The sequence below is a fragment of the Prionailurus viverrinus genome, chromosome B1 (genome assembly GCF_022837055.1).
Source record: "Prionailurus viverrinus isolate Anna chromosome B1, UM_Priviv_1.0, whole genome shotgun sequence".
In the NCBI taxonomy this organism is placed as follows: domain Eukaryota; kingdom Metazoa; phylum Chordata; class Mammalia; order Carnivora; family Felidae; genus Prionailurus; species Prionailurus viverrinus.
This window is the reverse complement of record NC_062564.1, coordinates 28,914,261-28,926,665: the sequence shown is the minus strand read 5'-3', so window position 1 is coordinate 28,926,665 and position 12,405 is coordinate 28,914,261. Positions and strand designations below refer to the sequence as shown.

Below are 12,405 nucleotides of genomic sequence, written 5' to 3'. Positions count from 1 at the left end.
ATAGGCTTTAAAAAAATCAAAATACGGGGCGCCTGGGTGGCTCAGTCGGGTGAGCGTTCAACTTCGGCTCAGATCATGATCGTGAGTTCGAGGCCCGCATCAGGCTCTCTGCTGACAGCTCAGAGCCTGGAGGCTGCTTCAGATTCTGTGTCTCCCTCTCTCTCTGCCCCTAACCCACTCACATTCTGTCTCTGTCTCTCTCAAAAATAAACATTAAAATTAATTAATTAATTAATTAAATTTTTAAAAAGTTAAAAAATCAAAATAGGTGTGCCTGAGTGGCTCAATGAGTTAAGCATATGACTTTAGCTCAGGTCATGATCTCACAGTTCGTGGCTTTGAGCCCCATGTCGGGATCTGTGATGACAACTCAGAGCCTGGAGCCTGCTTTGGATTCTGTGTCTCCCTCTCTCCCTGTTCTTCCCCTGCTTGTGCTTTTTCTCTCACTCTCTCAAAAATAAATAAACATTAAAAAAATCAAAATAAGTTACTTCTCAAATATTTCTGCTATTGATCCCAGAAATTATATACTGCATATTTTATTGTTCATTTCACTACTCTTTCCAAAGTTTATGTTTTGTTATATAAAGCATTTCACTTAATAAGGAAATAAATAAGAACCACCTCTTTAACAAACAAACCTTCTCTGTAGTGAATTCAGTTGGTTCTTGAGTATAGGAACACTGTTGCATGCCAAGTGATATGGTTTTAGAACTGAAAAATAATAAAATTAAGTTATCTCAAATGTCAAAGTGTAACTATCTAATTATCTAATATCGTCACACCTCCACTCTTAGAAAGGCAGATGAGATTTCATTACTGTTTCAGAATTGAGGATTTTTTAAAATAATTTTTTTAAGAACAAGCTCTGGAATGTGCTTTTTAAGCTCTTCAAAGTTTAAGTTTAAAGCTCCTTAAAGTTTAAGTTTAAAGCTCTTTAAGGTGTTTGAAGTTTAAAAGAAAAATTGACAATCTAATGCACAATTATAAACAATTACAGTGAACAACACTATTATAAACTTCAAAGTTGCAATGACACTAGGTTGTTCTCAACACAGAAAGAAATAATTATTTGACATGCTAGAAGTTTTAGCTCAAGTATTGTAGTAATCATACTGTAGTGTATAAATCTATCAAACCAATATGTTATACACTTCAAACTTACACGATGTTGTATGTCAATTATATCTCAATTTTTTAAAAAAAGGAAAAAAAACAAATGATCAACAACATGTAAAGATATTAAAAAGAAGGCAACAAGTATATTCCCTTCCCACCTTCTACACATAAGAAGGAAATATAATGTATTGACTCTTCAACACTGATCTCAGCACTGCTTCATTAACCAATGGGAAAGCAGCTTTCTAAACACCTCACCTACTTTTTATCAACCAAGAAAATGTTCTATGATTTCTCTTTCACCCACTGACTCCCACCCTCAAACTAGCTAAAAGAGGTATGCTAAAACAATCTTTACTCATTTTATCTTTGTGGTGTCTGTAAATTGGTATAATTTGACATTTCAACTGCAAAAAAATCCAGAAGTTAAAAAAAAAAACCACCTGAAAAACGAACCTTGGTTGAGGAAACTCTGTTAGACACAATTCTTCATTAGCTTGAAGGATAAGTTTCTTAGGAAATTCTGTTTTGGCTTTATCAAGCCAGTCTCTACCCTGTTGAATACAAGAAGAATCTCTTAATGAAGAGTGAGTAAAATTAAATCAAACAGGTAGACTTCTACATTGTTTACCTTTTTCGTAAGAGTGCAAATCCTTATAAATTTGGAAGACCCAGGAATTTCCGTCAAGAATCCCTCAGTCATGAGCTGACGGGACAAAGCCTTCCACCAATTCTCTGTGTGATCCTTGCCATTGCCAAATAAATCATGTCTGCGATATTGATCTGCAAGACGCTGGGAATTCTGAAATTAGGAATAAAATCAATATCTAAAAATGCTTATTGAGTTAAACAGGATAAGTGAAACAGAACTGTCTATTCATTTTTGGGGTTTAACACTAAATCTCAGCTTTAAAAACGTATGAAAAATTTTTTTTTATTTATTTTTTATTTTTTTATTTTTCAACATTTATTTATTTTTGGGGACAGAGAGAGACAGAGCATGAACGGGGGAGGGGCAGAGAGAGAGGGAGACACAGAATCGGAAGCAGGTTCCAGGCTCTGAGCCATCAGCCCAGAGCCCGACGCGGGGCTCAAACTCACAGACCGCGAGATCGTGACCTGGCTGAAGTCGGACGCTTAACCGACTGCGCCACCGAGGCGCCCCAAAAACGTATGAAATTTTATGCCCATCCTGCTTGTTCTGAATACTTAAGCCATAAATAAATATATAATCAAAGTAGAGTTGCTTTTCTGTCTAAAATAATGGCAGGTTGGGGCGCCTGGGTGGCGCAGTCGGTTGAGTGTCCGACTTCAGCCAGGTCACGATCTCACGGTCCGTGGGTTCGAGCCCCGCGTTGGGCTCTGGGCTGATGGCTCGGAGCCTGGAGCCTGTTTCTGATTCTGTGTCTCCCTCTCTCTCTGCCCCTCCCCCGTTCATGCTCTGTCTCTCTCTGTCCCAAAAATAAATAAAAAACGTTGAAAAAAAAATTTAAAAAAAAATAAATAAAATAATAGCAGGTAATTCTGCATATAATTCACACGCATTTTACAATGCATAGGCTGGGATATGTTTGTAATATTTAACCTAGGCTATTTAGACCTTTTATTAACATACATTGTCTGAAAACAGAAATCATCATCTGCAGCATGAGACTAGGAGCTTGGGTGTTAAGAGGCAGTGTGATCCAGCAGCTAGTAATCAGTGAGTACATGACAACTCACTTCCCACTGCATGGCTGCATTTGTGGTGCTTTTGTTCAAGAGGTACTGCAAAGTTTACTTCATCACTTCTGATTTAGCTGCTTGACTGAGATACCCCAGAAAAAGCAAGTGCATGCTACACAGTTGCTGTTTTTGAGATTTTTTTTTTCCTAAGTGAAGAGAGGATTCCAAACTGAAGACTCTTTGCAAGCCATCAAGTTTTAACAATGTTGGGGAAGCTAGTCTGTCACGTGCAATTCTCTTGTCCTCTAATGGAAATGACTCTTCCCACATTCCCCCCCCACAAAGTACTTTTCCATTCATTCGCTCTGCCCTCTCACTACCTCCTTCCCATACCCTACACATTTAAGTACCACCTTTAAATGTCTATAGTATTACACGGACAAAGTGCTTTATGGAAAGTTCCTCCTCTCTAATGTATTTGTGGTGAATAGGGCAGATGGTAATTCAAGAGTCATTCTAACCTTCATCCACTGTGACTTCTTTTCTTGCAGAATCTGGAAAGTTACAAATACTGCTTCTCAAAATCCCTTGCAGCTAGAGTTCTGGGTATGATTTAAGTTCCACTATTCAGATGCATTTTTTCATGACATCTATAGGCAGGAAGTTGAGCTAAGGATACTCTTCCACTATTTTTTGCAGGTATGCAGGATCATGGAGGTGTTTGCTTTTTATGAGGAAGTGTTAGCACAGAACCCAGCATACAACTACTGGCTTCCTGAGTATCAAGAGGCATCCATTTTTTTGGATACAGATTATAGCGAATGCAGGGTGATTACCAGAGCAAGCAGAAGGGGAACCTCCCTGATTGTTAGAGCTCCCTCTTTGGTGCACTTTGGGGTCTGGTGCTGTAGCAGTGGCTTGCCAAGCTGACAGATAGCTTCATGTCACAGAAGAGGCAGCAGCTCTTAGGATCGACTATACAGTACAATGTTATCAACAATACCATAAGCTATTTAACGCACAGTAATACATACTTTTCTATTTAAATTACTTGGAGTGATCCTGAGATAATATAAATTCTGTATTTTAGATTATGTTTCAAAAACATTCATCCTTTGAATGTGTCAAGAGGTTACTATATTCTAAAAATTTTAATATAAAACGCAGTCTAAAATTTTAGAAACAGGCAAAGCCTGCCATTCAACATTTTTACATTTCACCTATACTCCATGAAGGTTTAACAACCAGTGCATTTAAAAATCCAGGGATCAAAATCAAAACAACTTATAGGATGAGTTCCAGCAGACATGACTCAAGCACTATAAAGGCTCTCTATTACGAATGTATTGGTTTTATTCAGCTGACGAGAATGTTACAGCTACCAGTTTATCATTCTGGAACGTTAAACATGTGAATACAAGTGAAAGAGCCTAATTAAAACCGATTCCTCATACAAAGGAAATCTAGGCTGCAATCAGATTAAACTGGAATGAATTCTGATCAGAGACACATTGGTGCCTAGATACTGAGCTTAACACATAGGCTTCTGATAGGTTTAGTTAACAGAGTCTGTAACATGCATTCTATTTATCTTAAAAATAAAAATAGAAATAGAAGTCTTTTTATTAAAATGGCTAAGTAATGAGCTTTAATATCATGATAATTATATTTACCAAAACTTTACTGGAACAAGATTTAGAGAAACAGAAACACCCGGGTACAGCATGGTACCTTTTTCCTTATTAACAATCCCTAAAGCCTGCTTCGGATTCTGTGTGTGTCTCTCTCTCCCCCTCCCCTGCTCATGCTCTGCCTCTCTCTGTCTCTCAAAATAAATAAATATTAAAACAAACAAAAAAAAATCCCTACCTACGCCAACTGACTTTGAGTTGACTTAAACAGAATGTTTAAAATCAAACATCAGAGACTTTCAGAGCTAGAAGGAACACTGGAGCTCCTTGATCTACTTGGTCACTTTTTACTCATGTTGCTAACAAATAATCAGAGGCTCAAAGATGTTTAGTGGAAGCCTAAGGTCCTAGAACTAGAACACAGACCTCAAGACTACTAGTTCTAATCTTTTATTACTATATTATGTGTACACACACACACACAAATATACCTATACAACACACACATACACAACATAGATACTATATATGCATATAGTATATATGCATATACATAAACATATACATACACATATATATGCACATACACATTGATCATAGTCACTCCAGCAAGACTACCTGCATTCACATCACATCTCTGGCACTTACTAGATTCTTGACTTTGGGCAAGTTACTTAACTTATCTGGGTTTTTATTTCCTCAGCTGCTATAGAAGTATTAACAATAGCATCTATCTCCTGGGGATGTGATGAAGACTGAGTACCCAAGACAGAGCCTGGCTCAGTAACATTAACTTTCTTCTTATTAGTTAACAGCTGATGCTTTAACTCAACCTGAATTTCTTAATCTAAAAGAAAATACATGACTTAGTACCTAGTCGGTTTTCCCTGTAACACCTGTAATGGCACTCTATCTCTGCTAGGAGCTTATACTAATAGTAGGAGATTCTATTGCTTGCAAACTGGTAACACCAAAGATATTAAATTGCCTAACCAGTACTTATTAGCAATCTCAACACTAAGATTATTCCTCTAGCCTTTCTTTTCATAAGAAAGAAAGAAAGAAAGAAGGAAAGAAAAGAAGGAAAGCAAGCAAGCAAGCAAGCAAGCCTGAAGGCAATGGACACATTTAATAGTAGGAAACAGTGAGATTTTTTTCTAATCAGCAAGGAGTAATTGTCCTTCCCCTCACGATCAACAATCATCATGAATGCTATGTACCATTGAATAAATTTACGTTGTCTAGTGTCCATGGCAATCCTCATGCCCAGAAAGCTGCTATAGAGACTACTGGATTTGGGCACTGATTTTACACACATTTTACACACACATCCCATACCAGTCGCATTCATTCTCCACATCATTGAACCCAAAAACAAAAGTGTAAAATCGCCTGTGAACAGCATAATAAATAGAAAAGGCACTAAACGGTAGTCGGGAGGGCTGCTTGCTCATCCTGATTCTGCAACAAGGTGATAGTATGATCAGGGCAGGTCCTCTAACTCTTAGGGATTCAGCATTGATCACTGTAAAATGAGGCGATACACAGTCTTTTTGCTTTAGGAGTCTACAGTTCTTTAAGACACACTCAAAAAGGGAAATTATCTCACTCTTTTATTTTAAAAATTAGGTTGGGATAATAAAGAACACCAAACTGGCATATCAAGGAACGTGGAAACCTACTAATTAGCAGATAAGAGTTAGAATGAAGTGAGAAGACTGGCTGGGACACACGACCCAAAGAATCACTTTCTGATAAAAGCAAAATCTCTGAACCTCTACCTAGCAGAGAAAACAAATGCACTTGCCACTTATCTGAAGTAACTTCTTTAAAAATCACAACTATTTTGTGTGGTCATTTTTTGTGGTAGGAATGTCACATTCTCCTCCACCTTTCTTCCCTCATTCCATCTCTAAATGCCAAAATCTACTGTATCTCCCACAAAACAAGAAGTTCCAGTGATAGTGGCAGAATCACAAAGACTTCTCTAATTTCTCAGCTGTTAACAGATCTACTCATATGTCCTTTATCTCTTTCAATGCTACACTATACTTTCTATCTATCTATCTATCTATCTATCTATCTATCTATCTATCTATCTATCATTAACACCTTTCCTATTAGATGATGAGTTTCATGTAATTCAGGTTTGGGATTCCCCACAAAACACAGTGTCTTACACACACACACACACAAAGATGTTTAATAATTAGTGGGAAAAAATAGGTATAAGCTCTAACTCAACAAGTTTTAAATCTCCATGTTATTTAAGTGCAAACAAAACCAGCCTAGTTTCTATTTACATTTTCACTTTGTTCCTTTTGACTTTTTCCCAATTCCCACAAGCCAAAGAAGTTCAGAGCTGCCACTCCAGGGCTTAACAAAGTCACTCCCAGAGCTGTTATTCTAAGTGCAAAATAAAATCAAAAGATTAAAAAATATCTATCTCTAGGATTATATTTCAATCAGACAAAATAGCTTACCCAGAAAATTAAACGGATAACCCTCTTCTGTATGATAGATTTAAAACTATACAGGGCGATTAAAACTACCAATAGTTTGCTAGTGGCTGCCTAGTCAAAGCATCTTTTATCAAAAGTGTTACCTAACTCTGGAGCCATGACAAGGTTTAGCACTTTGACAATGTGATTAAAAATGCGGTTTCACTTAATGTCTTGGTTATTAAAATTAAGGACTGTGTTTCTGTCCTATAAAATCATGATAACTGCATATCTTACCACTCATTCACACAGGGTGTTTAAAAATATTTATGTGGTGAGATGTTTAGACAGCTAAAACAAAGTTCCTTAGGCAACATTTCTACTATTTAATCTCTAATTAAAACTTTGTTTTAAAAACAAAATTTTAGGGGCGCCTGGGTGGCTCAGTTGGTTAGGCATCCGATTTCGGCTCAGGTCATGATCTCACGGTTCGTGGGTTCAAGCCCCAAGTCGGGCTCCATGCTGACAGCTCAGAGCCTGGAGCCTGCTTTGGATTCTGTGTCTCCCTCTCTCTTCCCCTCCCCCGTGCTCACACTCGCGCGCTCTCTCTCAATCTCTCTCTAAAAAATAAACATCGGGGCGCCTGGGTGGCGCAGTCGGTTAAGCGTCCGACTTCAGCCAGGTCACGATCTCGCGGTCCGTGAGTTCGAGCCCCGCGTCGGGCTCTGGGCTGATGGCTCGGAGCCTGGAGCCTGCTTCCCATTCTGTGTCTCCCTCTCTCTCTGCCCCTCCCCCGTTCATGCTCTGTCTCTCTCTGTCTCAAAAATAAATAAACGTTGAAAAAAAAAAAATTAAAAAAAAAAAACATCAAAAAAATGTGGTTTTTTTTTAAACAAAAAAGCAAATTTTAAACGCCATTCACAAATGCCTGAATGGCTGCATAGCTGTTTATACCATTTAGAAATATCTTGTGTAAGAAAGGAGAAACATATGCTGCTTAAATCATTTTTGTTTTATATATATATATATAGATATATATATATATCTATATATATATATATAAACATCTTTTTAAAATGCCAAGAGTTTTCAGTTTAAGATATTTATCATATTACAGATCAAAATTAACTACAAAGATATCAATTTTTTCTAAATTAGTTAAGGTGGACAATTTGTCAAATTCCTAAAGGAATTATAATTTTTTAAATAATATCCCAGTAGGTACCAAGATCACTGAAATGGAAGGAAAAAAAATTGCCTTATTTTCCTTGTAGTTAATGTCTACAAATTTTTGTTAAGTGGTACTTTTTGAAAAGTTTTCCACTTTTATCTAGCAAGGGTAGTATAAAATTTCACAAAGAATAAACTTCTTAATTTGAAGACTCCCAGAAGAGACTGTCAGTATAAGAGGTCTGACTTGGTTTTGAAATAATAGGTGAAATTCGATCCCTCTTGTGACCAGTTCAAGTTTGTGTAGGAGCCCACTTACACTTCTTTGTTGATACTGGATACTGCTGGATCATACCAAATTAAACATGGATAATTTTTATAAATTACACATTCAACTGGGATATACAGGTTTTGAAGATGACAGAAACAGAAGAAACTTTCACAGATCTCAATTAAACTTAATCTATCCCTTGCAATTTCAAGTCTTTAATAAAAAAGATAGAAAAAAAATATTAGCACTCATAGCAGCTAAATCCAAGTTCCTTAACTTGGAACACTAATTAGTTAATTAACTGTGGTAACACTATTAAATTTCTAATCAAACTGGAGATTTGATAACAAAATTAGAATGGGACGGGGGAACAAATTTTAAATTCCATTCAAAATCTAAAAACATTGCTACCTGAAAAGTGAACATATTTTCAATATTCCACTAAAAATATTTCACAACTAACTTGTCTATTTCTAAACAAGAAAAAAACTCGATATAAATATTTATATGAAGCATTCAAGTATTTAACAAATAAATGCTCACTTAAATTATTTTTTAAATTCTACATACAAAGTGAGAATACTCATCTCTACTTTTAAGTTTTGTTTTTTTTTTTTTTTACTTTTTTGATAGAACACAAGGAGGGGAAGAGAAGAGAGAGAGGTAGTCACAGCATCTGAAGCAGGCTCTAAGCTCTGAGCTGTCAGCACAGAGCCCAACGCAGGGCTTGAACCCACAGACCGCGAGATCATGACCTGAGCTGAAGTCGGTTGGCCAAACAAATGAGCCACCCAGGCGCCCCATATTTTAACTATATTTTTAATAAATATACAAATTTGTGAAGGATTCTATCTCCCACTTTTGGTTTATTTAACTAATATTAATACCTAATAACTCAGCTTTACTTTGCAGTCTTCTAAATCAGGAATAAAATCATATGAACCAAAGGACTACAGAATTTAAGGGTCATGACTTACTCATATTGTACTTGCAACTGTTAGAATAATTCTGGCACACTAATTGCGGAAAAATAATAAAAGTGGCTGAATTGATTATCACTATTTATTCACTGGTAAGGTCAAACAAAAACTTTGGAATTTTAAATATCTGTGATAAGCAGAATAGAAGAAAAAATATACTGCCAAATGTTGTTATTGAACTGAGACATTGACAAATAATCGCTAAAGGTAAAGTTTTGTTCAAAGCATTTACTACTTTCCTGGGCACAAAAGAGACAATTTTGTTCTATTTGTCTCCTGATACAATGAAAGTTAACTTTTCTTAAGCATCCTAAGAAAGAGCAGGTTAGGGATTCATCCAACCAACTGCAATAAGCTAATACAATGCTTCTAGAAGGAGGTGCAGAGCTGCACATCAACCTGAAATATGAAAACAGGAGTAGGTATGATAACACACAGGTTTTGTCAAAAGTAATGAATGCAGTGCTTAATTGGAACTTAATATGGCTCTCTGAGTTTCTAACAACTCATCTAAGGCCAAACCTACAATTCTAATACAGCAAACCTCTGAAGAAAAGTATAACAGGAGTGCAAGAAGAACAATGAAGGTGATTCACAGACACTTACAGATCCTCGGAGAAATAAAATCGGAAGCCCAATTCCAAACTTTTCTCCTAAGATGTTCACAGCAGATAATAGCTGGAATGCCTGTGGACCAAAGTCCTGTGGGGTATCATCTGAGTCATCGATGGAAAAGCAACGATCCAATCTAAGTAATAATAGGATAGAAAGTTTAGCTAAGGCAAGTACCTTTAGAAATAAAAAGATTTACTGAAATTATTAGCCAAGTTAAAAAAAAAAATCTCAAATACACCAACTGCTTCATGAGCTACAAATAAAGTTCATTACAGCCAAGACCATGTGAATTGTGTAAAACATGGAATATAAACCACAATATAGCTCTGCACGTTATGTTGAGAGTTCTCAACCCTAGTGCCCTAGAACACAAGTTTCACAGTTGGTAACTCAGACCATAAACGGAAGAAGAGGAAGGAGTTCAAGCAAGCAGAATGCAGAATTGTAGCTTGAAAAGCTCCACTTGACTGATTATATAAATATTGGACTTTTGGGGGCGCCTGGGTGGCTCAATCAGTTAAGCGGCCAACTTCAGCTCAGGTCACGATCTCACGGTCCGTGAGTTCAAGCCCCGCGTCGGGCTCTGGGCTGATGGCTCAGAGCCTGGAGCCTGCTTCCGATTCTGTGTCTCCCTCTCTCTCTGCCCCTTCCCCGTTCATGCTCTGTCTCTCTCTGTCTCAAAAATAAATAAAACGTTAAAAAAAATTTTTTTTAAATATTGGACTTTTGGGTTAGGTTGTGATCGAAGAAAAAGTTTGTTGCAAAAAAAAAAAAAAAGTAACTTAAAAACCAAATCTCCTATGCAATAAATTATTAAACTCTGATGCCTGTACAATATGACACAAAGATAAACTGCACCTCATTTGAATCCATTTAGAAGTTACATTCCTAAGCCTTCCTTTAGGTAGATTTGGAATTATCATTAATACAAATGAGAATTCTTTAAAGCAGATTGAGAACAAAAGGACTCCTTAGAGAAAATTAACTAATACAGTTCAACTATCTAATTCAATTGCTTTCTTTATAACAAATAGCTTTGAAATAGCAATAAGAATGTATTCAATATTCCAGATATAATAATATGTTTGGGGGGGGTGGGTAGAGACTATGCTTAGGTTTATCCTCCTATTCTAATTTTCTTTAGTAGGATAATTAGGTCATTAATTCTCTTTTCTAATATGAATAGTTAAAGCTATCTGATTCTCACAAAGTACCACCTATACTGGATCTTAGAAGTTTTAATGTAAAGATCTTAAAGTTTTAATTTAATAAAGTATTATTGTAAATATTACTAAAGTTCTAAAAATGTTTTAATTTCCATTCTCTTTCTTTGATTTATGAATAATTTAAAAGTGTTATTTTTAATTTCCAAAGGAATGAGAATTTTTCTATCCTCTTACTTCCTTTTTTTTCAAATTTTTTTAATTTTTATTTTCTTAACATTTATTTATTATTTAGAGACAGAGAGAGACAGAGCATGAGCAGAGGAGGGGCAGAGATAGGGGGAGACACAGAATCTGAAGCAGGTTTCAGGCTCTGAGCTGTCAGCACAGAGCCTGACGTGGGGCTTGAACTCATGAACCGTGAGATCATGACCTGAGCTGAAGTCGAACACTTGACCGACTGAGCCACCCAGGCACCCCGTCCTCTTATTTCCTTTAATTCAAATACATTGTGATCAGAAAAAAGTGGCGTGTTCAGGACGCCTGGGTGGCTCAGTCGGCTGAGGGTCCAACTCTAGTTCAGGTCATGATCTCACAGTTCATGGGATTGGGCCCCACGTCGGGCTCTGTGCTGACAGCTCGGAGCCTGGAGCCTGCTTCAGATTCTGTGTCTCCCTCTCTCTCTCTGCCCTTCCCCTGTTTGCGCTCTCTCTGTCTCTCTCAGAAATAAACATTAAAAAAAAATTTTTTTTAATAAAAGAAGAAGTGGTGTGTTCAATACCATTACACAGAAAACTTCTGAGACAACACTACAGTCTAGTCATAGGGGCTAGAAAACTTTTATAAAGGGCCAAGATAGTAAATAGTTTAGGCTTTGTGGGCTATATGGTCTCTGTGTCACAACTACTAGGCATTCAACTCTGCAAAAACAGCCATAGACAACATATAAACCAAAGGGTATGCTGCATTCCCAGATGTTTCGGTCATCCACACAGACAGCAAAGTGGATTTGTTTACCATGCTCTGCTCTAACACAGAGTCAAATTTTTTATCCATCTTCCATGTATGTTTGAGAAGTGCAGTCTCTAATTCCATGCTTCCAAGCCAGTGTGCTGTTATAGTTAACCTCGGTTCTGAACAGAACCTGCCCTCAAGTAGTGCACAGCCTACTGTGCCTACAGGTATTATCATTAGATTTGTGGATCGTGAAGTGAAAATGTTTGAGATACATTGTTCTAACTGCTTAGTACGAGGCTCTAAATACCAAGTGTGTAATAAATCACTTGTTACTATGTTGACCACATTTTCTACAGCTCACCATTGTTGGATTGCTTAACTTGTCAATAACTA

General features: G+C 36.8%; 1 protein-coding gene across 7 annotated transcripts in view; it reads right to left on the bottom strand.

Moving 5' to 3' along the window:
* WRN (WRN RecQ like helicase) overlaps positions 1–12,405 on the bottom strand; it is a 152,677-nt gene that overhangs the window by 30,765 nt on the left and 109,507 nt on the right. For all 7 annotated transcript variants that reach the window (XM_047856385.1, XM_047856383.1, XM_047856387.1 and 4 more), the window contains 4 exons: positions 9,884–10,025; positions 1,751–1,921; positions 1,576–1,673; positions 642–714 (listed from right to left, as the gene is read on the bottom strand). In XM_047856385.1, the coding sequence (XP_047712341.1) occupies positions 642–714; positions 1,576–1,673; positions 1,751–1,921; positions 9,884–10,025 (484 nt within the window). The remainder of the gene's footprint in view (positions 1–641; positions 715–1,575; positions 1,674–1,750; positions 1,922–9,883; positions 10,026–12,405) is intronic.